The sequence below is a fragment of the Acanthochromis polyacanthus genome, chromosome 17 (assembly GCF_021347895.1).
Source record: "Acanthochromis polyacanthus isolate Apoly-LR-REF ecotype Palm Island chromosome 17, KAUST_Apoly_ChrSc, whole genome shotgun sequence".
NCBI lineage: Eukaryota > Metazoa > Chordata > Actinopteri > Pomacentridae > Acanthochromis > Acanthochromis polyacanthus.
In genome coordinates, this window is record NC_067129.1 from 7,934,295 (window position 1) to 7,960,102 (window position 25,808).

Below are 25,808 nucleotides of genomic sequence, written 5' to 3' on the forward strand. Positions count from 1 at the left end.
ACCTGGCATCTATCAGATTACGAGGAATGGTTATGAACAAGTGACAACTACAGCACCTTGTATTCGCTGATCAATGAGTAAGCATAGACAACCTTAGAAAGTTTCAGTCTGCTTAAATTCAATCAAATTGAATTGATTAAGTTGAATAAAGCATTAGTCTGTAATTATTTGGTACCCACATCTCATGTGCAATATTTAAGAAACGGTAAACCTGTGCCATGTTACCTGTCGATATTAGGAGCCCAGCGCATCTGTAGAACAAAAGACACAATATTTTATTTGGAAATGAAGTTTTTGAAGTTATACTGTAAAAATATTTTATGAGGAGACATTATGTTGATGATGGGAAATGAATATTGTGCCTCAAACATAATTTTGATGTTCCTTTCCTGCTGTTTCTTGTTTATTGACCAACATATACAGTTGCACAGTCATCTTTCCAATATAGTAGTATCGGGTGATTTATATCGGCCTGGTTATTCTCTCCGTCAAGCTCCAGTGTGCTTACCAGGTTGTTGTTATATGTTTTTACAAGGTCCTCTGTACTGGATCTGCATCAGAGATCAGAGAAACTTGATTAGCTTATGGATCACTGGTTCACCCTGTTCCTTCTAGGATATGCCTTTAAACACAGGGACATTCAAAAGAATTTTATTACACAATTCATTGCGTCACATCTGGTGTTGTAAACGTCTCTTACCTGGTTACTTCAAACACAGACACTTGGTTTAAATAGATGCCTTCTGGCAGCACAGCTCTGAGCTGGAGGAACAACAAGCAGCAGATCACAGATGTTGCAGAGATTCAAAATAACATCCACACAGTATAATGCAGTCCAGTTCAACAGACCCATAACCGACATTTTGTTAAGAAATTAATGATAATTGTTTAAATGTGATTGCTTTGACATGTATTTAAGTCTGTTTCTAGTTTATAATATTACGTCAAGTTTTGTTAAAACTGGTCATAGCCTCCATATACACCGCAGACCAACAAGCATTGCTGAAGATGTAACGTTTTACAGGTTTTTACTGAACAGTAAATTGTCGGTCTGCTGCATCAAGCACATTTTGTCTTTGGCAGCTTGTGGTGAAATATTTATCTAACTGCCACAATCACTGACATACTCACATACTAAATGATTATAACACACATTAGAAAACGGTAACAAGGAGCCACTTGTTCATTTATTTTCCCTGCATAGTGTCCTAAAAACCAAGCTGGTCTCAAGGTCAACCAACTCTGTCACATAAATAATTTACTTAGAGTTCTTTCTCTTTTTTTGTCCCGAATCAAAGTATGATTATCACATGATTCTCACTTCCTGTTATGAGCTGCATCACCACATCGTGTGTTATCATCTGCGCAGGCTTTAGTTTACATTCAAAGTCTATACAGTGGCCGGTAAATGTCCGCTACCCAATATCCCCATCAAAGACTTTTTTGACACTTCACAAATTGACCGTCTATTTCATTAGTCACAAAATAAAGCTGACCCATACGGCCTTATCTAATGTGTCATCAGTACATTTTATTAATATGACCCTTAGTCTTCTACATAATTACTATCACAGTGTTTTAGCTTCTAGAATCATATATGTCATCGTATTTATTAGATATATATAAACATGAAGTGATCTGCACTGACGTACACTTGTTATAATTTAAACGTTCAGGTCAGATCTGACAGTTAAAATTGTCAAAAAACACAAAATTGTTCTGTTTGTTTGTGTTACCCAGCGATATGCGATGTCTCTGGCTGTGTAGAGCTCAGTGCTTTGGCTGTTGTGATGGATGATGGCAAACATCAGTGTCACTTTATAAAAGGACCATTCTGCCAAAGACAGACACCATGAAGTTAATTTACATAAAGACAAAGTAAAACTGCATTAAAACAGAGTAACAGTTACCATATGGAAACCTGATCACTATTAAATCTATCTAGTAAACCCTAAAAAACATTTTACATTCTTTTTAACCACCCTAAAATGTATTATTGATATTTTATTATCCTAATAAAACAGAGAAAATGTACAATATGATGCAAGCAGAAGCAGTTTCTGGTTTAGTTTGTCATCTATTTACAGTGAAGTTAACTGTGAGAAACTGAAGCTAAAGCAAACTAAAAACAAGTGAAATGCAGATTATTTGTTATATGGTGTATAGTATGTTTTATTTACTTTTGCTAAATGGACATACAGATAGTATTTGATGCACTTGAAGCTTAAATATTATTTCAGACAGTTTTTGCTCTTGCCTAGCCAAGAAATCTGAAGTCTGATTTTTTTTTTTTTAAACGTTTACAAAAAAACTTGTATTAGTTTGTGAAAGTTACGACAGGTTCCAGCTTTGCAGAGAAAAAATAACGGCCTCTGACAGCTGGATGACTGATGCTTCTGCTCTTAATATAACTGATTATACAATGGCTTCTATATTTACTTAAGTGCTAAAAAGACAGGTGGTCAGGTTTTAATCTGAAGGATGAGGATGTAAATCAGAGGCAGCCACAAAGCTACTGCTGAGGCTGGAAAAAGCTATAAAATGCTTGATGAATGTGACGGACCATTAACTGCATGAAAGTGAATCAGTCATTGACCGCTGCATAAACACTGAAGGAGGCAGGAAAGGGCGAAAATATCCCCTCTTCCTGCAGAATCTGCAGAGACTGAAGCAAAAATGCGGCATATAAAATTTGAAAAATAGCTTTCTAACTTTAGTAGAAACATCTGGAATAACGCTTGAAGTAAAAGGTGTTTCCCTTTAGCTCACCACACGTCAGACTGGGGTCAGGGAGCGGTGCACAGATCTGAGTGTCCCAGTAATCCCACTCCCACTTCACCAGGTCCCCCTCGGTACACCTCAATGATGTCACTTCTTGTTTGCTGCGTTCTCTTGCCCACATCCGAAACAAAGATATTTTGCCCCGCACATTGAACGGCAGGACCTGGATACTCCCATTGTCGAGGGTGTGACTCGTACCCAGAGTGAGCGACCCGTTGGGAGCCAGCTTGCAACACGAGGGGGGAATGAACGAAGGAGTGCCGAAATTATGAGCTACAAGAGAAGAAAACAGGGCAACACGGCACACACACAGGGTCAGATATGCAGTGAAGTCATCACAGATCCATTATAAAAGTGCAAAAAACTTCAGAAGGCAGTTGCTCTAGAGCCAAAACCGCACAACTCCCAGACAGCCAACTTTTAGGATATGGCCGGGTCAACACAAACACTTAATCTATGACCAGCAGCATTTACTTTGCCTAAAGGACTCGTAATAGATTGACCTTAATGGAGACAGAAGTAGGAAAGTAGAGTTTTTTTTTTAACTTAGTACATCTACTTCCTGTTTGACTTACAAGAAGAAGGTTTTTGAAGATCAGATCAAACAATAAATAAAACCCACCTGCTGTGATCTCCACAGCGTTTCCATTCACATAGAGGGCAGGTCTGTCTCTGGTATGTGCCCAGGTCACACACAGGGAGTACCACTGTGACAGATGGAGGTCGATTTGAGCCGTAGTCCACTCCTGACCGAACAGCCAGACCACTAAACGGCCCCACTTTCCCCCCAAACCCAGCTCAGTGTGCTGCACCTCGGGGTGACGGTACATGAAGGCGGTCCACAGTGAGGAAGTCTCCATCTACAGGTGGGTGATACAATATTACACATCTATACCACATCTCCGACCGAGGAGTCCCATTACATTTTCTGGCAGTGTGACTGGTAATGGACATTTCTCATCAGTACCTGCTTCAGTTCGAGGCAGATGGTGAACTCCTGCAGGGCGGGAATGAACACCTGAGGCTTCAGTCGCCAGTGGCTGCACCCAAAGGTGAAGTCGGCCACTGTCCCCCACAGACTGCAGCAAGGCACTTCAGAAACAGACAATGTACAGTCAACATGAGGTGCACTTTTTTAGCTTTTGTTGAATGATATTTTGAGGACTCCTATGTGAATCGGGGTATTTTGTATTATCTAAAAGTGCAGGAACTTTCAGGTTCAAAGTGATTTTTGCTCTCTATATTCTGCTATGCTATCAATTCTGGGTTATTGTTTTTTTTAAAGAGGAGAGTAAAATAGACAGATGGCTGCCAGGTAAACAGCTGTATTACCTTCTCATATAGTCTTCAGCCTTTTAACGTTACATCTGTTGCTAGCAGACAGCAAACAGTGTTTGTAGGTGTACAGCCATATGGTGCTTAACCACTATATGCGATGTTTGTTTTAGGTGCTCTAGACTTAGTTTTTACAATCAAAACAGTGACTTTCTGACACAATTGTTACTTCCAAAATGCAGATTGTGATCTTAAATGAGAAATCTGTTTTCAAAAGGGAGGTAATACTGTTTACCAGTGTAATTTTTTTAGCTCTCTGTTGGAATTTCTTTAAGTGAATCCTCTATCAAATCACTATTTGCTTGACACTGATTCCTACCTGTTACCATAGTAGTGACCGGGCTGCTCAGCATTGACATGGTGATAAATACCATCAGGAATTTTTTAAGAGAAATCATCTTAAATCTGTGGGGAGAAAAATACAATTGCTTTTTAAGTTTTTTCATGTAGAAGCATAACAAGAAAAATAAAATTGTGAATGTAAAATTTAAAACATTCCGTAGGCATATAGAAGAAGCTTCACCTCAGTATGCATAGCATGCAGACACAAACAATAATAATAATAATAACTTTATTTATGTAGCACAACAGTGTTCACAAAGTGGTTTGACAGTTAAACCATGCAACACGGACAATCAGACTAGATACAGGAGACCATTCAGAGCAGTCAGTTAAAATAAATAGTAAAAATTGCAATAAATTAAGTTAATAATTAGCTAGATTAGCAATCATAGCAACAAGAGAACTGGGCAGTTTAAAAATTAAAGAATAAGATTGAGGATTAAAATTAGAAATTATAAATAAAAAATGTCAGAGAATTAAAATATTAGAGAGACGACATCACACCAAAGAACCATGCAGCTAAAAGTAAAATAAAACAAGGGAGAACATCTAAAATAAACAGGACACAATACAAAATAGAACACTGAAACTAAATAAAGCTAAAACAAAACCTCACATAAAAACAAGTCTGTAAAAGTGAGTTTTCAGAAGTGATTTAAAAGAAGTTGCTGACTCTGCAAGCCTTATTTCCTCAGGCAGGTCATTCCAAAGTTAAGATTCCACAAAAACAAGCAAACTACAGGATCAAATATCAAGCTGTTTTAGTGTAGAAGGCTGCGTGTGTGTAGACATATGTACGCTCTGTCATGAAAATGGGTGTGTGAATGTTAAAGCAGACCTGCGTTCATTCATCTTCTTATAATAAACTTTAAGGGAAAAATGTAACTTCAAATTGAACACAATGTTCTCCTTCCATTAAACTACATTGTTAAAAATAAGCACTTCTGATTTTATTTATCACAATATTAGCTAATGCTGCTTTCAGTTGTCACAGAATAATTGAAATATCACTCACCTCAAATACGACAGTCTGAAAAGCAGAAGAGACCTGTAAAAGTCTCAACCTCAGTGACAGAGAGACTTATCACTGCAAGGAATTAGCTTCAAAGTGTCCCACTGGTTTGATGCAACCAGCTCAGAGATGGAGCATTTATTACTAACCGTCTCCGTAAATAAAGGCGCTTTGACTGTTTGTGAAGCGGAGACCGGCGTCGTCTGGCTGTGATTGGTCCACTGGTGTTATGTGTTTGCAGGAGAGACAGAGAAGATAGAGAGAGAGAAAGAACTGCATGTGTACATATTGAATGTCCTCTTAGCAGTTCATCAATTATGTAAAAACGAAAAGTAATTGCATGATATAAAGGCAATAAGCTAAAAGATAATTAGTGTTGTCAAACATGGGCCGCTTTCTGTAAACACTGTGTGCACATGTAGAGCTAAATCACTATTTTAAAGTCGTATAAAAGACTGAACTATCTGTGTATTGTTACGTCCCGTATTAAAGGTTTCAGTATTTCATCAATACTATATTTCTAAAGATCTTGTTCATCAAACAACGATGCCAAATGAATATTCTTCAGCGCAGAATTCAGAGGAAGGTTTCTGAGGGTGAAGTAAAGGTAGCCAACTTCATGTATACAGTTTTTTCATAGTGCCAAGAGGATTTGCACGTTGAAATTCAGCGTAGTATAATTGGGTTTGGAGATCAAATGTATGAACTGAAAACAAAGAATGACTTTTGAAGCAGCTTTTGTCGCAGAAGTTCTCTTATCGTTGACCTGGATCGTTTTTAGAATTATGAACGTGGATGAATTCATCATTAACAGCAGCTTGGTTGATTTTTTTTTTTGTCCCAGTTGTATTATTTGTATGGTATCATACCACATAACACCACTGTGCAGTTCAGCTGGCTACGCTACACCCCGTTTGTCCTTGAAGTACTTCCTCCATTTAGTATCAGAGTTCTTCTGTCACAGTGGGCAATGGTTTCATGAGGCACACGTATATTATCAGTTACAGCATGTGTCTTAATGTGTGCTAAATCCAGAATCACTAGAGAACTGCAAACAACAAACTGACTGCATTTTAGTCTTAGACTTTGTGCTGGTGGATACATTACATGAACTAGTTTTAGGTGCCTGAACAAAAGCAAAACTGTGCCAAAGGATGAGGCACAGAGGAAACAACTTAACATTTTGGCTGAATAAAATAGTTAGTGCTTGTTTAACAGCCTTGCCCTGAGCCTTCAGTTGAGTGTTCAGTTCCTGAACATCCACTGAATAAACTCCAAATATTACTCTTACAGCGTCGCTCAACACAAACCGGAGTTGAAGTTAAAGAATAAACTCCACAAATGTAACACTTTCACTCTTTTTGTTTAGCTACCAGATGTTTCACTCCAGAAATTTTCTGTGCATGTGACATGGTAAAAATGCTACATTTCATCATGGAACCTCTAAATCAGAATTAGATCAATGAAAACAAATGCAATTTCTCAAGTTTTGTAGAAAGTTTATTCCATTATAACAACCCATCAAGGCATGCAGTTTGCATATATATTTCAAAACTGGTATTTATTTTCCCCTTTCTTTGGAGAAAAAACAATTAGTAAAAGTGCATATAGTTTCATTTACTTAAAACATACTGTACATTAAGCAAAGCAATATCAGTTAGCAATTACACATATGATTTTGCTTGTTTGAGCACAGAATGATGGCACTTTTCAAATAAAAAGTAGACATTAAAGCCACTACCATAATCAGCTATTTTTACGTTATGAAAAAGATGAAAAATGCAATTCAAACAATCACATTTTTATCTCCAATTTATATCACCATTTCTTAGCTTTTAAAAATACAAGGTAGCACTTAGCTTCATGCTAACTCTTAAGTGAAATATGTGTTGAATGAAAATGAAGACTCCCAACCAGGAGCTCTTAGAATTCCAGCATAGTAGTTTTTTTTCTTTCTGCTGCATCACCAGGTTGTATAGTTTTATGCGGACTATCATATTTTATGTCTCCTGTAGGAAACTGCCCAACTCACAGTTTTTTAAGTTGTTCAGAGCTGGAGGGCAAACCACTGTTTTGTAGCATCAGTGTGCAGCATCAGAGCAAACCATCAACATTTGCTAAAAATGACATTTTAGTCTTATCGTTCCCATCACTTAACATTTAATCTCTCCAAAGCTCAACTTGATTATACTGAAATGTATATATATAAAAATAAAGCCTGAAAAGCTACTTTTTAAAAATCAGAATGGTAACGTAAATCACTGAAAGCTGTCCGTCGCTATTTGTTGCCGCAGTCGGCGCAGAGGATGTCTCTTCCTTTTGCTACGAAACGTTTGTTGGACAGACTGAGGGAGCACTTCTTACAGTTGAAGCAGTATTCATGCCAGGAGCTGCCCTCGTAGTTCACAACGTTCACTCCTTTACCAAAACCTGCGAAAAGAGAAGAGAGTTACACGCTGAGTTGTATGGTATTTGTTGGCCTGAATCTGTCAGTTCAGCTTTAAAGTCGCTGCAATGAAACGCTGAACTCTTCAACATGTTGTTCCAAACATGGTGTTCTTCTTAAAGTATCACCCAACTTTAAACTGAAAAACTAGTGAACACTTGGATCATTTCATTCTGGTGTACTACTCTTTTTATTTAGTCCCACATTGTACCAAACTAAACTACAGCACCAGTCCAAAGTTTGGACACACCTTCTCATTCAATGGTTGTTATTAGGGATGTCCGATAATATCGGCCTGTTATTGGTATAAAAATGTAATATCAGTCAATATCGTTATCATTTTTTTGCCTGTCATGAAAACCGATAAAATAATGCCTGGATTTCGCCAACAGTTTTCAAAATTGTATAGTTGCCACATTGTAGTAGACTGATAGAGTGAGGGAGAATGTGAACTTTTCCTATTTTGCACAGACAGTGTTTACATTTGGAATCCTTCGTTGCATTTGAGAATGCATCCAATGGAGCATCACAATAAAATTGGGCATGGTGCGTTAATGCCACGACAGGAGATGTGTGATATTACCTACAATTAGTTAAATCGCCCACAGATATAAGTATCGGTTGATATCGGAATCAGAAATTGAGAGTTGGAAAATATCGGCACATCAGTTATTAGCAAAAAAGCCAACATTTGACATCCCTAGTTGTTATTTATTTTAATCATTTTGTACATTGTTGGTTAATACTGACGACATCAAAGCTATGAAAGAACACATATGGAATTATTTAGTAAACAAAAAACAAACCAGAATCTGTTATATATTTTAGATTCTTCAAAGTAGTCTCTTTTTGCTTTGATGACAGCTTTGCACATACTTGGCATTCTCTCAGTCAGCTTTTTTTTTTTCATATTTTCGATGTCTTCAGTATTACCCTACAATGTAGAAATTGTTAAATAAAAACTACTGAATGAGACGGTGTGTCCAAACGTTTGACTGGTTCTGTGTATCCTATTGATCACATTTTGGCATCAGTCGGTTATCGGTTACTTGTAGATATCTTGTTTTTGTTGACAACCTTACTATATTAATCACTCAATAAATGGATATATCCTCTGTTACCCGCTGCACTGTTTGCTACTTGCCTATTATGTTGAATTTAAAGTCACAATTTGTACTAAAAACTCAGGTGTCGACAAAGTTTACCCAGTTTATAACAGAGCTCCAGGTCTTAAATAAATTGTGACATTTTTCAGCAAATGAACAAAAGTCTCCTGTCGGTAGCCTTACACGCAAAACTGAGAGTAGTTGTAATCTTATCTAATTCTGTGACAATAGAATGTTTCCACTGGGACCTGTGACAACCAAGCATCTCTAAGGATGTGATATTTTCTCTAATATTTTCCACTATATACCAAACTCTTAACAGCACAAATTTGTTGTAAAAGATCGATCTTGTGCAGTTTTTTCTAACGGTCATATCTTCTTTTTGACAGTCTTCTGACCTGTGATGGGATGTTGGCAGCCGCTGCATTTCTTGGCCACAGAGGTCTTGTAGCAGTCGACACAGAAGACCTGGTCCTGGTGGTTGGTGAAACTGGACCCCGCCAGAGGCTTTGAGCAGGAGCTGCACACGAAGCAATGACCGTGCCACGGCTGGTCCTGGTAGTTCACTCCTCCAGAGGTTATAGGCTGGAGACAGAGGGAAACAGCAGTGGTAGCAACAAATTAAACCTGTGTTGGCATATTGTTTGATTGAACCAGGGGTGTCAAACATGCGGCCCGTGGGCTAAAACCAGACCGCCAGAGGGTTCAATCTGGCCAGCGGGACAACTTTGTAAAGTGTAAAAATTACAGAGAAGACATTAACTGCAAATTGTAAATTTGTAAAACTCTAAATTCAAAGATTTCTCATTATTCTTGTGTCTCATTTTTTAAAATATTTTATCTGTTTCTGTTGTTTTTTTGTCAGAATTTTATCATTTGTCTCACGTTTTTCTCATTTTGTTTCCTTTTTGTCTCGCTTGTATTGTCATTTTTTGTCTAATTTTTTGTCCATTTTTTGTCACTTTAACTTTTTTTTGTCAAATTTGTTGTCTCTTTTTGTTTTGTTTTGTGTCATTGGTCTCATTTTTTTCATTTTGTGTCTCGTTTTTGCAATATTTTGTCATGTTTTTGTTGTTTTTTTGTCTTTTACCATTTTGATCATAAAGTAAAATACTATATCATTCAGTTCCAGATATCTGTGACTAAATGTTTTGTTCCTATATAGACACTCTGTGATCTGTACGTTCTAATGTTTAAATGATAAAATGAGGCATAATATTGTTGAAATTGAATTTATTTTTATTAAGAAATTTCGGGTTGTTCATAATGTTTTGCAAAGAGATAATGCCTTAAATATGAACATTTTAAAAACGTACTTTTTTGCACTAAGACAAAGGTTGTGGTTATTTATAGGTTATAGTGCTGTGATTTTACAGGTCCCGCCCACTTCAGATCAAACTAGACTGAATGTGGCCCCTGAACGAGAATGAGTTTGACACCCCTGCACTAAATGCAACAAAGTAACTGTAAAAGAACGAGAAGAATCAGAAAATTTTACACAGTAGCAAAGTGTAAAACCCTGCAAAGTGTACAAACTGTCTAAGGAAGCCTCATTATCACTTTCCGGTGATTCTTTGATCCTTTAATTTGCTTATAAGAAGGCAAGCCAGTTCCACCTTTGACATTAATTACCTTCTTGCAGCTGACACAGTGTTTGGCGAATTTCTTGTCATGGCAGGGACTGCAGTAAATGTCGTTTCCTTTGTAGAGGAAACTCTGTGATCCTATTGGTCGTTTACAGTTGCAACAGGTGAAGCATTCGTCGTGCCACGAGTTCCCTTTGTACTCCACGCTCTCTGTACCTGCAGGAGACAAGGAAGGGACTGATCAAATACAACCTGTAGATGGACATTTTACAGCCACTCACTCCAGTTCTAAGTGGTGACAATGCTTACTGAATGCAAAACTGTTCACCATAATTGTAGATAGTCATTTACATGGCTTAAAAACATGAATGTGTGAGTCAGATTCTTTTAAAACATACTCTATCTTGTCCAACTGGGTTTCTTTGGTCTTTTAATCACCAAAATAAGTTGACCAATGGGCCTCTTTCTTCCTAAATCTCATCCCTCACAGTGCTTCTCTGCTAACTTCACAAAATCCCATTGTGAAGGTGATCAGTCGTACCGGCCAGGATGGGTTTGTAGCATCCGTGGCAGCGTGGAGCGTCCTCTCTGGAGCAGCACTTCCCACACATGATGCGGTCGTCCTTGGTGCTGAAGGGCTCCTTGGCCAGAGGCTTGTAACACTTTGCACAACGGAAGCACTCCTCATGCCAATATCGGCCCTTGTGGCTGAGCTCCTGACAGAAGAAAAGAGAGAGAGGTTGTTCTCAGATGTAAATGGAAGGAAAAAATACAGAGACAGCACTGACGGTGAACCTGACAACACACCTTGGTCTCCACAGAGATGGGTCGGTGGCACTCGGCGCAGGAGTTGGCGCAGAACTTGGTGTGGCAGCGAACGCACACCGGCCGGCCTTCGCTACGTACGAACCTCTTCCCCCCGAGGTCTTCACGACAGTAGAAACAGTGTGAGCTGTCGGCCATCGTCACATCCAGGTGGGCTCACAACTACAGCAAGAAGAGAGAGAATGTAAAATCCTGTTCACAGTGAAGGCATCACGGAAAAGAGAAAAATTGATGGATAGCTGGATGGATGGATAGATATTTTCTTAATCCCAAGGGGAAATCAAGCAATTCAACTCAGTTATAGTTAATCAAACAACAAGACTAGTAAGATCAAATGCTCCACAGTTCACCCTCTGAACTCTAAGCAGTTTATGGTTGTTGCTTTTTTTTTCTTGCTCCTGTCATATTTTTCCTCTCTGGGGGCTCTTTTTTTTTTTCTTTACTGCAACATAAAGTCCTGCACCTCCATGGAAACAGTACAACCATGGCTAGAAGTAGACATAACTCAGAAATATCCTTTGTACGGTATAGTAAAGCTACAATGCCGTAAATCATGAAAAGAAGAAACTCTGGTTTGAATTTCTTTCATTATTTCTTTTACAAAAATTGAAATAACCTGGAGTCAACATGTACAACATTTTTCCATGTGGCCACAGGTGTTACCAATACCAGAAAAGTGTAGATTAAACTGTATAGATATTTTCCTGTTTACATTTTTAATTTCCATACTTGACTCCAATCTACATGCAGCCTGCAGTTCAGTCGAGTTCAGCGAAAAAATAGTTTAATTTTAGTCATGCTGCTAATGGCTACTTATTTTTACAGTTTCAGTTTAAAATGATTCAAACAGTTTTGATGAAATATCACAGCATTAAACTTAAATTTTATTGCTTCTACTGACTGAGCAGCATCTCCCAGATACTTCGAGAACCGTCATAAAGTTGAAAGTGATGATTCTTTGTTTTGTCTCTGATCAATCGTTGTCATTTTGATGATTTTTAACACACGTTTCAAATCCAGTGGCCAATTTTGGGGTTCAGAGATCTAAGATTGAATGATTCTGTTCCTTCACAGCTGTGTGTAAGCATCTCTGCATTGATTTAGTGGTTTTCTTCAGGTGTTCTTACTGGAAAGAACCACCCAAAACTACCACAGAGGGGCGCTGTTGATACACTTTGTACCTGTAGATAAAGAAACAGGTTTCACTGATATTTACTGTTTCCTGATGAGATGCCTTTCATTACTCGAACAGCGCCACTGACATGTTTGTTTTGTGTAACAGCATAGCAACACAGGCGTCTTTATCTGTGCTTTTGTGTGTTCACCTGTGTGTTTGCATATGTGCTCTGTTTGTTCTCGCTCGTACGTCTTATCGCTTTCTGATAAAGAAGCACATACAATAAAGTTTATGGCTGATTTAAGAGGCAGACAATTGACCGACAACACAGGTTGGTGTCATTTGATCTGAGGATGGAATTAAAATCTTGCTTTAGGATGTGTTGCATACAGAGATGTGCCAAAAGTGGTTGTTTTTTGAGGGAAAGCAAGTTCTGAAACTGGATGGTTGGGCTGTGCCATATAATAGCTATGTCTGCAGCATACTTGGGTAAATGATTCAGAGATTATAGTTCCTGCTTTTATTTCCTCTCTCCTTGTCTATGTAGGACTCTTCCCCCTCGCTGGCCTCTATTCATCAGCTGCTACTGAAGCACAGAGCTGATGTTGACACCAGGTTACATCTCTGAGCTCTTCATCCCTTTTTTCACATCCAGATTCCACCAGCCTGCTGACCAATCACTTCTCTCCATCTCCTTTGCTCTCAGGTAAAAACCAGGTACAGTTCTGCAATGCATTGTTGGCATTGTTATCCTCTAAAAACGCCAAACATCGAATCTTTCCATGAAGGACTTTGGTACGTGTTTGTTGTAGAAATTACCTCGACTTGATTTCTCACAGTCCAGTAATCACTCTTCCTAAAATACAGCACGTATAAACTCTATAAACATAGAACCAAAATCGCCACGTTGGTCTCCAAAACTCTCATGACAGAGCCGTGATTACAGGGTCAGGATTTCAGATTGTAAAGAATACACAACAAGATGGTAAAATCACGGCTACACAAACACACAGAAATGTGGAGGAAGAGATGGATACAGTCTGCTCACTCCAGATATTTCCCACATCAAGTTCACGCTGGCTGACCACAAGGAATTCTCACAAACTACTGTGTGTGTGTGTGTGTGTGTGCACAGTGAGGTGAACACATGAAGGAATGCCTGGTATGACTAATGTGGTGAGATCTGGACCGCTGACAACCTCTTGACAGAACCGGCACACACACTCCACTTCTTACATGAACCACTCCCTAGGAAACCACAAACTATAGCGTTCGCTTCCTGCATGTCGGCACACATTCACGAGGAAGTTCTGGTTTTGGCTGAGGATGTTACCACAAGTTTGGGCTGCGTTGTCAAATGCTCAAGTTTGTCTTTTTCTTGTGACCTCGCCTCGAGTTTTTGACACAAGTCAGAAATGGGTTTAGAGATTCATTACATGATCGTCTTTTTTTAATGTTGATAAAAGATGTTTATGCTTATCTTTGCTGGTGATAGGTGGACGGAGGTAGATGTGGACTTTAAGGTGCTGGAAATTGATTATTACAGCTGCAAGTTGTTCTAATTTTAGAATTCCACCCCAAAACTTCCTTTTTTCACATCCAGAAACCATGCGTAACAGTTTTATGTTAAAGATTGCTTTGGTAGCAGCAGGTTTCAGTAGTATCTCTTCTCTATGTCTCTGACTTTTAATATGTGTAGGAGTCATTTTATCACTCTTTTAATGTGAAAATGCATCTCTTACAACTATATTAGAAGTTGAAAATGTGTCGATTTTTGATTATTTTCCTCCAAAAGGCCCCAATGTATTTTTCTTAGAACTGAATGCACCATATGGCACGCTGTTTAGGAAAATATAAAATATATATAACCTAGAATTCTGCACACATGGAATGAAGCTCGGAAACTATGTGGAATGAAACTCAGAATATATATACTGTATAATAAAAATGTGAATATATAGAATGAAACTCAGAATATATATAATGAAAGTCTGAATACATGGAATGAAACTTGGAATATATGGATTGAAATTCAGAATATATGGAATGAAGCTCAGAATATATGGAATGAAGCGTGGAAAATATGTGGAATGAAATTCTGAATATATAGAATGACACTCGGAATGTATATGTTACAGGCGAAATTAGAATCCAGGCAGATTTAGAATCCGCCTAGGCAGAATTAGAATTTTGATGTTGCCTAGGCTAGATTGAAATTTGAAGGGTTTTGAATATGATATGCTCTGTTAATGTAATTATTTGTTTTCCCTAAAATTATGTACCTTGAAATCTGGTTTTAGATACAAGGTAAATAATTACTTTAGAAGTAGAAAAAAGAAAGAAAAAAGAAAAAAATATGTTTTCAAAGTAGTTTCTGAATTGTTTTTTTTCATATACTGTATACCAAAATCCTGTTAGAGGGTTAGGGTTATTCTTTCTAATATACAGGCTATTGATACATCAAGATTGAAATCCGTACAACCACCATGGTAGGATTTTGATTTCTGCCTAGGCGAATTCTAAAGCTGCCTGGATTCTAATTTGGCCTGTGACACATATATGGCATGAAACTCGCAATATATTTAATGAAAATCTGAATATATGGAATGAAACCCGGAATATATGGAATGAGATTTATTCTGAGGTTCATTCCATATATTTAGAATTTAAATTTATATATTCAGAATTCTAGATTTTATACATATATTGCAATTTCCTAAAAAGCATGCCATATATGTATATACGTGTGTGTGTGTGTGTGTGTGTGTGTGTGTGTGTGTGTGTGTGTGTGTGTGTGTGTGTGTGTAAGTATGAAAACAACCAATGAATATGTTTTTACATTTGGTCCTGATTTGCTGCTATGTAGTCTCACTTTGCTAGCGAACTCTGTAGAACATAACGACGCTGCTGGTGTTACAGCAAACAGAACACACTGGTAAATATGTAGTTCTATTTAAACAGCACCAACAAGCCCCTTTCTGCTTATCTGTCACCTCATTAAGATTCGTTTCGGCAAATGCCAAAGGTTCTGTGTTAAGAAATAACTTTATTTTACTAGTAAAGCAAAGTTCCATGTTCCTTCCCTCCCTCTGATTAACTGACATTAAAGCTTACAGAGGAGAAGTCAAGGGATCAAAAAGTATTCTTTCCAATAGTTATTCAGGCATTTAACACAAAGCATAATTTTACGTATTTTTATGTAGTCATAGAGGAAACTGTTTCATACCATATTTCATATTGGCAGCACAACATGCAGTACGACAGATTTAAACAATAAACCTGATGTCAGTTTGTCACCCAGAGTCACGCTGAGGTATGTGGCCGAGGTTAGAGGTGCTACTGTTAATAAAGCTGATTAAATCACTTCTTTTGTCTCCTCGCAAACTGAGGCTGAAACCATGTGGAGTTGACATTCATCTTCCTTTCAGTGACCGGCTAATTCATCACATATTAATGGAAAAACCAGCAGCCGTTTTATTTGTGGACTGGGTGAGGTTACTCATCCATCTTCATTGGAAGCCTGCCAGTCCTCCCAGTCGGGCATTTACCTGCTATCTCCTTTTCACACTTCACCTTTCTCTTGTTTTGTTGCTTTAAAGTTTATGAAGCCCTTTGAATTTTTTGTATTTCTGCATAATTCTGATCTAAAACATCGTCTGATTTTCACATGAGCAGTCTAGCAGGAAAAAATAACCCAACTAAACATGTAAGACAAAAACATTATAATTGACCATTTATTTATTTATTTATTTAGTTTCACGCATCAATTTGAAAAGATTTTAGCTCATTTCTACATACAGAACAGAATAAACTATAACATTTTGGGGGGGTTTGCACATGAAATGCTCACTTTAAGTTTCAGAATATTTACTCATTTCCTCTAACTATTCCTTGGTAGAATGACTTGTTTGCTTGGGGCCATTGTGCTGCTGCACTTCCCTCTTTCTCTTGAGGTTCAGTTTATGAAAATGTCATCTTCCTGTAGAATTCACTGGCGTCAATAAGAGTTCACTGTTACATCATTGAAGTCGAGCTTTCTTGGCCCAACTGAAGCAAAAGAGGCCTGAACCATGATACTGCCGCCACCATGCTCCACGGATGAAATAATGGTCTTAAACTGGAGTACACTTTTCCTTTCCTTAGTTTAAACCTAAAAGTTCTATTTCAGTCTCATTCACAAAGCATTATTTCAAAGGTCAATACGATCTTTACCAAGCTGCAGACAGACAGTAATGTTCTTTTGGAGAGTAGTAGCTCTGTCCTTGCAACCTGCCATGTACCCATTTGTTTTTCAGTGTTTTCCTAATGGTGGCATCTCTGTCAGCCAATCTAAGAGGCCTTTAGCAGATTAAAAGTTCTGCCGGGGTCCTGTGTAACCTGTGTACTATCACATGCTTTGCTCTTGGATCGCTCTTCGTTGGGCTGACTTCTCCTGCAGAGCTGAATAAGAGTCTTTAATTTCCTCCATTTGTAAACAGTCCGTCTGGCTGTGGGTTAGTGGAGTCCAAATTCTTTGGAGATGGTTGTTAACCCTTTCCAGCATGTTCAAGCTCAGCAAATTCTTTTCCAAGGTCTTTAAACATCTCATTTAGTTGTCCATTATGCGCTTCTTCAATCATGGGGTTGTGAAGATCAGATTTTGATAGGAAACAAACAGGGCGTCCGCTCCCATCTGACTCTAATTTCACATGCTTTTGTCACTCACAGATATGTAACATTGGATCATTTTCAACAATAAGTAAATTACCAAGCATATGATTTTGGTCTCTGTTTGTTTAATTAGGTTATCTTTATGTACTTTAGGACGTGTATGGGTTTGCGAACTTTCAAATATCGCTCTTGAATACATTTAATATTATCTGTGTTTTCTGCTTCTTTTCTCGTTTATGCTCAAAACTGCACAGGCATAGATACTGTGCAGATAGTCCACCATTACAGACAGTCCAGTTCTGCATAGCAGGCAATAGTAATGCTTGGCTATCAGCATCGTAAAAATGTTATCTGATGGGAGCCGAACAATGGCTGACAGGAAGAGAGCCAGTATCCACACAGGTTGGAGCAAAATAAATGAGGTCTCACTGACGTCAGCTGGCTCTGAGGACATTGTTGCTGCATGTTTTCGGTTGGTTTTTCAGCAATGAATATTCTTGCTGTGTCACGACACGGCAGCGCGTACAGAACACATCATTTTGTTCCATCCAAGCTGCCAATGCTGTGTTTGATCGCTATGGAAACAGTAAAATGCAAAATTAAGCCACGCAGAGTTAAGGGCGGCACGGCAGCCAAGGAAAACTCTGTGAGATCGCTTCACGTTGTGGGAACGTGAATCCGTCCAGAGAGTGACATTATTTTGTCCACACAGGGTAAACATTACATTTTATGGGTAAGACTTTGGGTTGGCGTTGGGGTGAGCCATTAGAGGTGCTGGTGTTTTTCATAAGGTCAACAAATCAGCTCAAACAGGAGTGAATTGTAGGGACTGTTTTGAATCAGATACATGGAGGCCAGTTGATACGTACAATAATTTACAGTGCTGAGAAATCAAGCTTTAGATGCACAAGCTTGGTAGTAAGATATTGTTAGTTTTTGTTGGCATTTGTTACCAATAAGAAAATATCAGTCATCTTTTATCCGTGCTGTGTGTTTTGGCTGCTTTAGTTTAAAATCCTTCGTCTTTTCTCTATCCCTTTTCCTCTTTGTGCGTGAATCATCTCCCACCTTTGTTTAAGTTTCAGCCACCTGACTTGAACCAGTTTCTCCAAACCAACCCGGTCCATGGAGTAAAAATAGAGCACGGAGGATGACATCATGTCATGTGGACGAGGAGAAAATCACGCACGCGTTGAAAAACACGAGAAAGAGACAAAAGGCAAACGCAAAGGAGCGTGTAAAGAGAACACATCAGCAAGAGTGAACATGAGTGGACAAACTGGATTAGCATATTAGCGCATTATTTTAGAGTGCACCAGCCATTTGTGTGTTCCCGTGTGTGTGTGTGTGTTGGCATGAGCTTATCGCTGAAGAATGTAGTGGAAAACTGAGAAACAGGAAATCTGCAACAGAAGCTGGCACAGTCCAGCTACACACAGAAAATTGCTCAGTGCACCGAGCATTACTGCCTGTGCTTACTTTCATATGTCATTAAAGCAAACCCCTGGCTGAACTTACATCATTCAGTCTGTGCTGCAGGTGTGACCTCAGCGCTCCTGGCTCGTCTGAAAAATGTCTTTAATCACCAACATTCAGTAGAAAATGTCGGCTTCCTGGTGGTTTCAAAATAGAGGAGGGTTTGAACTGTGAATGTGCAAAATATTTATCCTATACTTGAGAGTTGTCTGACCTACAAGCCCCTTGTGAACTGTTTTAACGCTTGAAATGTCTCTTTGAATTCTTAGCTTTATCTGTATTTCCACCTATTGTTGTAGATTAATAATAATGGATTAGATAACACGTAAAAACTATAAACTTGGACTTGAGTTCTAATTGCACTTTGTGAACCGACTCAGTGATGATAAGGGATTACTTATTGTTTAAATGTCAAGGCAAGGCGTGAAGAACAATATGTTATTATATAGTGACGCTGGGAAGAAACCACCTTAACCCCGGGCTGTTTATTTGCTCCGGTCACATTTTTCATTCACTGTGGGCTCTTTTTCCACTTTGATATAAAGTCCTGCACCTCTATGGAAACAGCACAACTATGGCTAGAAGTAGACAGAAATCCAAAATTCCCTGTGTGAAGTATGGCACATTTAGAATGACGTAGGATAAAGCACAGTTAAATTTCATTGATTACTTATTATACAAAAACAAAACCATAAAAACTGAAGTGACTATGTACAACATTTTGCACACAGGTGTCACCAATACTGGGAAAAGACTGGGTCTACTTACTGTAGATATTTCACTGCTTGCATTTCTGCTTTGCTTCTCATTAAACTACATTACCCATATGCTCGGTGTAAACACAGCCTGCAGTTCAGCCTAGAAGTCCCTCCATTTTTTCAGCTGATTGTTGGTTGCAGATGAGTCTTTTTGTCATTTTGAAAGAATGTAGTTGTGGCTAACAGTTTACTTTTGCTGTTTTTTTTCCATTTCTTTAGTAGATTTGTTGCGTTTGTTTTTTTTAACAAACGGCAAAAAATAGAAAAAAGTTATAACTGAATTTGTTTAAGTTAATTTGCCTTCTTTTACATTACACTTCTGCGAGTTGATTATTGTGGATGCACACATCGCGATCAAAAGTGCTTCTGCTGTCTAATGTCTGGAAAACCTGTGTATTTGGCATCAGTACGAGCAATCATTTGGAGACATGTTTCATTAATATTAGTTCTTTGAGATGCATCTGACTCTTAAGCTCCACTGTGTTCACCGGGTCCTCGATAGCTTCATCCTTCTGTCATTTGGGTCAATACATAATTGCTGGACTTTTTGTAACATAGTTGACATTTTTGCTGTTTTCAGGCCTAAAATCAACATGGCCGCCTACAAAATCCACACTTGACTCACACACTACTTCATGTTAAATAACTCAGAAAGCCTTGGAGTCTTGCCAGTCTTTTCTTCAGGAGGAAATGACATCATGTGGAGCAGGTCTTGTGATCTGGAATTAACACACAATGTGTTTTTGTAACTTAGTTGAAAGTGATTTCTCGGACACAGATACACTTTGTTATTTTCTATATAAAATTTGATATATTGCCACAAAATATCTGTCATTTTTATCTCAACTTAATAAAAAGAACACAATCAAATTTTTTTTGAATAAGCTCATTTTATTATTGTTTAGCTACTTAGAAGGTGATTTAGTTATTTAGTTGACACTGTAGTGATATCCAGTCATTTTTTTATTAATAAGTGATTGTTTCCATAACAAATAATTATGGAATTTGTAAAGACAAGATCATAATGAAGATAAAAAAACATATTTTTTTTTACTTTTAATAAATTTGTGTGCAAGATATATCCAATGGACTTCAAAAGTCACTCAATTATATATTATATATATAGTATATATTAATATACCCATTTAGTGGTCAGCAGCTCGTGTTAAGAGAGTTTATCAGAGCCTCTTCAGCTGAAAACCAAAACAATAAGCTGAAAGACAATAAAAAAAAGCTCCATAAAGCTGAGCTGAACTGCAGAGCTGTGTGAGCATCACCTTCATATTGCACACGGTCAACTGATTCTTTGTTAATACAAAAATGCTTAAAAGCACCTTGAAGGATCAGTGTTTCCTTATCGTGGCCCAACAACTTCACACTGAGAGCACTCCTACCTCTGATTATGATCACGCTATCGGAAAAATAAATACAAGGCTTTGAAACTTAGCAGCAAGTTCAGCTAAACGTTTGTAGGCTAAAAGGACGGACTGAATAATTGTTTTATCTGGCTCCGGTGAGCCACATTCCAGGCTGTGGAATAGAGCTGATACAACAGATCCGAGCTGAGTAGAGTGAAGCTGAAAGAAACACAGCATGTCCCACGACAACAGCACATACATGATGGCTTTAGCAGAAGCTGCCGGTTAGATGTTCCTAACCTGAGTCTGGAGTTACACACTCCAGTTTCTGCACTCATAGCTGAGAAGTATTTTAGAGCAGAGCAGTTGAAAAAAACTAAATGTATGACCAATTTCCATTTCCCCGAGTGTCCGTGACATTTTCCATGTGTGCTCTAGAGAGCTTTGTTTAAAGGGTCCTCCTTAATGTTCAAATTTAATGGTAAAATTTAATGCTAAAATTATCTCATGATGTCTCGTGGGCTTGTTTGCCTTTAAACTGTTCCAGTCTCCTCTCATAAATCTGAAACCCACAAAATCCCTGCAAATCTCAGCATCTAACCGCTCTTCCAGATTCTTTCTCTATCTAACAGCTGCACTGACTTCTCCTGTGACTGAAACATTTTAACTAAATTTCTGTTTGAAAGTTATCTCTATGAATTTTCCTTCAGGGGACCAAACATTAGATAATTTCCCATCAGTTCAACTGTTAAACCACAAATATATGAATGAGCTCACAGATGGGTGAAGAATCAAAACAAACTAAGTAACTACCAACACGCTCAGCACAACTTTAATTCTCCTCGACATAGATTTACAAGTCGCTACTGAAACCATGAGACGCTGTTATTTGAAAAGCTACTCTGAGGTTTTAATAATGGTTGTGAAGAGCACCTTCTAAATGCCAGTTGCGTTTTCCACGTTTGTGTACTCTGAATGTTTCTAAAAGTCTGGCTTTGAGCTTTATGCAGAATATATCCACTTTTTACAAATTGCACTGTTGCACCATTTCAGTGTAAATATCCCTGAGGCATGCTGAACACAAAGGGTGGACGTAGCACAAGATATCTTGAGAAGTTAGAAACTTTGCACTGTGTTTGGCACCATCAGCGCAAAGTTTACTGCTACAAATCAAAGCACCTCCAAAGTCCAGCAGCGGGTACTTCAATTGCAGCTCCTTTACTGATTAATTCTTAAAGGTGTGGATGAAAGAGACTCTTTTCACACTGACTCTCCTCATAACAAGCAGCACCATCTATTTCAGTTGTGCAGTTGGTTGCACACTGAAGGACTTTGATATGCGACTACATTTATGATGTGCTCACTATTGCCGACACACAAGTGCAGAAATTTGGAACATTTGCTATGTTTTTCAATTTCTTTATTCACATTTTTCATGCATTTTCCATCTGTCTGATAGTCTCTGTAAGCTTAAGGGAATATTTCGACATTTATATAAATACATTTATTAACTTCCTTGGTGAGAATTAAGTTATATCATTGATTCCATTCTCTCATCTACCTGTTAAGTATGAACAGGAGCCGTGCTTTAAAACTTTTTTCAGGACTATTTTGTGGAGAATAAAGTACCGACTCCAGGGTAGCTACTTCTGAGCATCCCAAAAAATGGCTGTGTTGGTCTCAACATGATGGGTTCAACTTAAGCTACGTGTCCACTAGATGCATTTTTCCCGCATGTAAACGCACCGCATCTAAAAATCGCCCGCTTGGTGGACATGTACTTGAGGCCAGTAGCCGGTGTTCAGCTCCTGCTGACCTTCTTCTTTAACTATCCTGCCAGTCCCTGATTGGACAAACGCATCGACTTGGGAGCTGTCTGCTCCTGGATTTGAAGCCAGACCAACATGGTTGCTCAGACGCAAACTTTGTCTTTTGCAAAAACAGTTCAGCGAAAAGTATTTCTGAAAGCATTTGAGGTGAGAAATAGCCTGTGCAGTAGCTGAATCTGTCCTCGTTGTAGTTCAGCGATTTAGACATTTGACGAAAGTTTCGCGATGTGTCGGACATCCGCACTCCGCATCAAATTTGCATAAAGTCATGGGAGACGCACCGGATCAGAGCTTGAAACGCAGTTTCAAGGACATAGACAAAGAATGGGATATGGGAAATTGCCGGATCTAGTGAATACGTAGCTTTAGAGAAATCAAATGGTCACTGGTTAAACTTCAAGAGGACAATAACTTAAAATTCACCATACACGCTAACATAACAAGTCATTCATTGTTCCATTTCTTACGTGCCCATAAAACTGGACTTATGTACTATAACTGCTACTTGTCGCACTCATAGTCAAAGCTGTCAGTCTTCACGTCAACTTTGCGATGACACAAAAATAATAATAAAACCACAAAGATGAGGTTTTTGCACCTTAGTTATTGCATGACTTCAAAAAAAAAGATCAAGTTTATTGATTAATGAGCTTCAAAGTTCCTGATAACTGATTGGACATACAGAACCAGGCTAGCTGTTTGCCTCTGCTTCCAGTATTTACACTAAACTAAGCTAATGGCTGCTGGTTCTAGCTTCTAAATGAATACAAAAATGTGAAAGTGGTGCTGATCAGCTCTTCTACCTACCTATTCTAAACAGATCTGTAACATCTCTTCTCGATGTCCTTAAGGCCTATTATAGCTGCCTATCCCTATTTCCTTCCTTTCACATCATACAAATCACAACTTCTGATTAATGTCAAACACACCGACACAGATTTTAATAGCTGCAAGACAAAAATAGCACACCGCCAAGTTTCGCACCAAAAGTCTATTGCACTTCCATGTTGTCAGACCGTTAAAGCTGCAGGAGTCCAAAAAAATTCCCTAATAAAACTGCTGCTAAAATATTGAGATTACATGGGGGATCAATGAAAAGTAAAAACGCACCGTCTGCATCCTATTCACATTTGATCCTGTTTAACTCACAACAGGCCAAGCACAACAGGGAGTTACCATGACGTGAAGACAGTCCAGTTACATAAAGTTTAATGAGGCTGCAATGTATTTTATGGTACTGAGCTCATGGTAATTTCTTTAACATGCAGACACCGGCTTCGACTTCTGCTAAAAAAAACTCCCCAAGGCTTTCTAGTGTGTGTGTGTGTGTGTGTGTGTGTGTGCATGTGTGATAATCAATTCAGTATCCAGCGATCTGAATGGATTATTTCAACATTTTTGTTCATTTCCATTTCATTTAATGTCCGATTTGATGTTTCCTCCAGTAGAGTTGCTCAAATAATCATTTTGTTCATGGATCGTTGCAGTTTTCTTTCTAGAAACTGTGTGTGATCGAGTGTGTGACCTGTTAACAGTCCAAAACTGAGGAGAAAGAGATCCTGAATGCAGCTGCTGGAGCCATGTGCATCACTTACACACACACAATGAAAAAAATAGCTGTACAGGAATTTTAATTGACCTCTGTGAATCATTTTTTTGCCTCAATGGTTCCATCATTGGGTGAAAAAAGGAGACTTCCTAACTGGAAACAGATTTCAGGAGCTGCCCAGGATTTCACAAGTCAGCATGTAACTGTAGCTCACACACACACTTCTAGAGACAGACCGACAGACAGCCAACGCCCCAGACAACTTTAGGGCTAGTTTCCTCTGTACATATCAAAATACTGCTTTACAGATGAAATGTGCATGAAATCCTAACGTGTGGAATAGGAGGAGGAGGAGGGTTAGTGCCACATAGAGAATAAGAGCTGATCTGCTCTGAGCAGGATTCTTATCATAATCAATAACCTTAAAATGATCAAATATTGACAGTAGACCCATAAAACATGCATCCTGCAGAGTGGAAAGAACTATACCAAGCGCCATGGAACTTTTATGCCCCAGTGCAAACTAGAAAACAGCCGTGCAGTGACTAACTTTCTGTGTTAAAAAAAAACAGCCTCCAGCAGCGGAGGGTCTGTCCGCTCTGGGCGGTAACAAGCAGCGGCGCTCCTCGGTCACCTTACCGGGGTCAGAGTGATGTCTACGGCGGCGGATGAGCGGCTCTCTGGAGGCAGCGGAGCTCCGCTTTGACGACCCGCTCACACGTTAGAGAGCCTGCCAGCTGTGGAGCACCAGACCGAGGCGTGCGGCTCCGCCTTCAAAATAAAAGTGCCACACTCCTCAAGCATAGGGGATTTTCGAAATAAAAGCCAATTTGGACAAGAATTTACAAAAAAAAAGCGAAGGCTATGTTTCTTCCAAGTAAGACCAATTAATTGAATATATAAAATGTAAAATAGGTGTAAGTGGCTCACCTATGCACCCATTTGGTGCAGAGAGTGTGTCTGAACTTACTGTACTATAAAGACACATGGGTCAATATATAATTGAGGGACTTTTAAAGTCCATCAGATATATCTTGAACACATTTTTATTAAAAGTAAAAAAATATTTTTTTTAATGTTCATTATGATCATGTCTTTAAAAATTCCACAAGCATTTAATATGGAAACAATCATTTATTCAAAAATTGGTTTGTGTTCTTTTTATTTAGTTGAGATAATTGTGACAGATATTTCTTTTCTGGAAGTATATCAAATTTCATATGGAAATATATCAAATTTTATCTGTGTCCAAGAAATCACTTTCAACTAAGTTCCCCAAAACACCTCTCAAGGAAATGTGTTAATTCCAGATCACATGACCTGCTCCACATGATGTCATTTCCTCCTGAAGAAAAGACTTTCCAGACTCCAAGGCTTTCTGAGTTATTTAATATAAAGTACTGTGTGAGTCAAGTGTGGATTTATTGCACGCCAACAAGTTTACCACAATATCTTGATAAATAACTTTCAATTTTACTCAATTGTACGTGTAATATTTTAGAAGAATCTTTCTGTAAAAATGCCATGTGGTGTTTGGTTATAGGCGGCCATGATGATTTTAGGCCTGAAAACGGTTAAAATGTCAACTAGTTACAAAAAGTCTCACAATTGACCCCCATGTGTCTGGAATGTGTTAAT

At 38.4% G+C, this 25,808-nt stretch overlaps 1 protein-coding gene across 1 annotated transcript; it reads right to left on the minus strand.

Annotated features, from left to right (window-relative positions):
• Positions 1-6,948: 6,948 nt before the first annotated feature.
• On the minus strand, positions 6,949-24,912 carry LOC110970727 (four and a half LIM domains protein 1-like). Its single transcript, XM_022221038.2, has 6 exons — positions 24,810-24,912; positions 11,416-11,595; positions 11,150-11,324; positions 10,655-10,824; positions 9,421-9,607; positions 6,949-7,900 (listed from the first exon to the last, which is right to left on the minus strand). The coding sequence occupies exons 2-6, from the start codon at positions 11,569-11,571 to the stop codon at positions 7,749-7,751; spliced, it is 840 nt and encodes a 279-aa protein (XP_022076730.1). The 5' UTR covers positions 11,572-11,595; positions 24,810-24,912; the 3' UTR covers positions 6,949-7,748.
• Between the last annotated feature and the right edge of the window lie 896 nt (positions 24,913-25,808).

Bases quoted from the DNA above. Each gene is read 5' to 3' on its own strand.
- LOC110970727 (XM_022221038.2), bottom strand. From the start codon at position 11,571: ATGGCCGACAGCTCACACTGTTTCTACTGTCGTGAAGACCTCGGGGGG. The intron at 11,325-11,415 runs GTGTGTTGTCAG...TTCTTCTGTCAG, and splicing joins CCATCTCTGTGGAGACCAAG to GAGCTCAGCCACAAGGGCCG. The intron at 7,901-9,420 runs GTCAGAAGACTG...CTCTTTTCGCAG, and splicing joins CTGCCAACATCCCATCACAG to GTTTTGGTAAAGGAGTGAAC.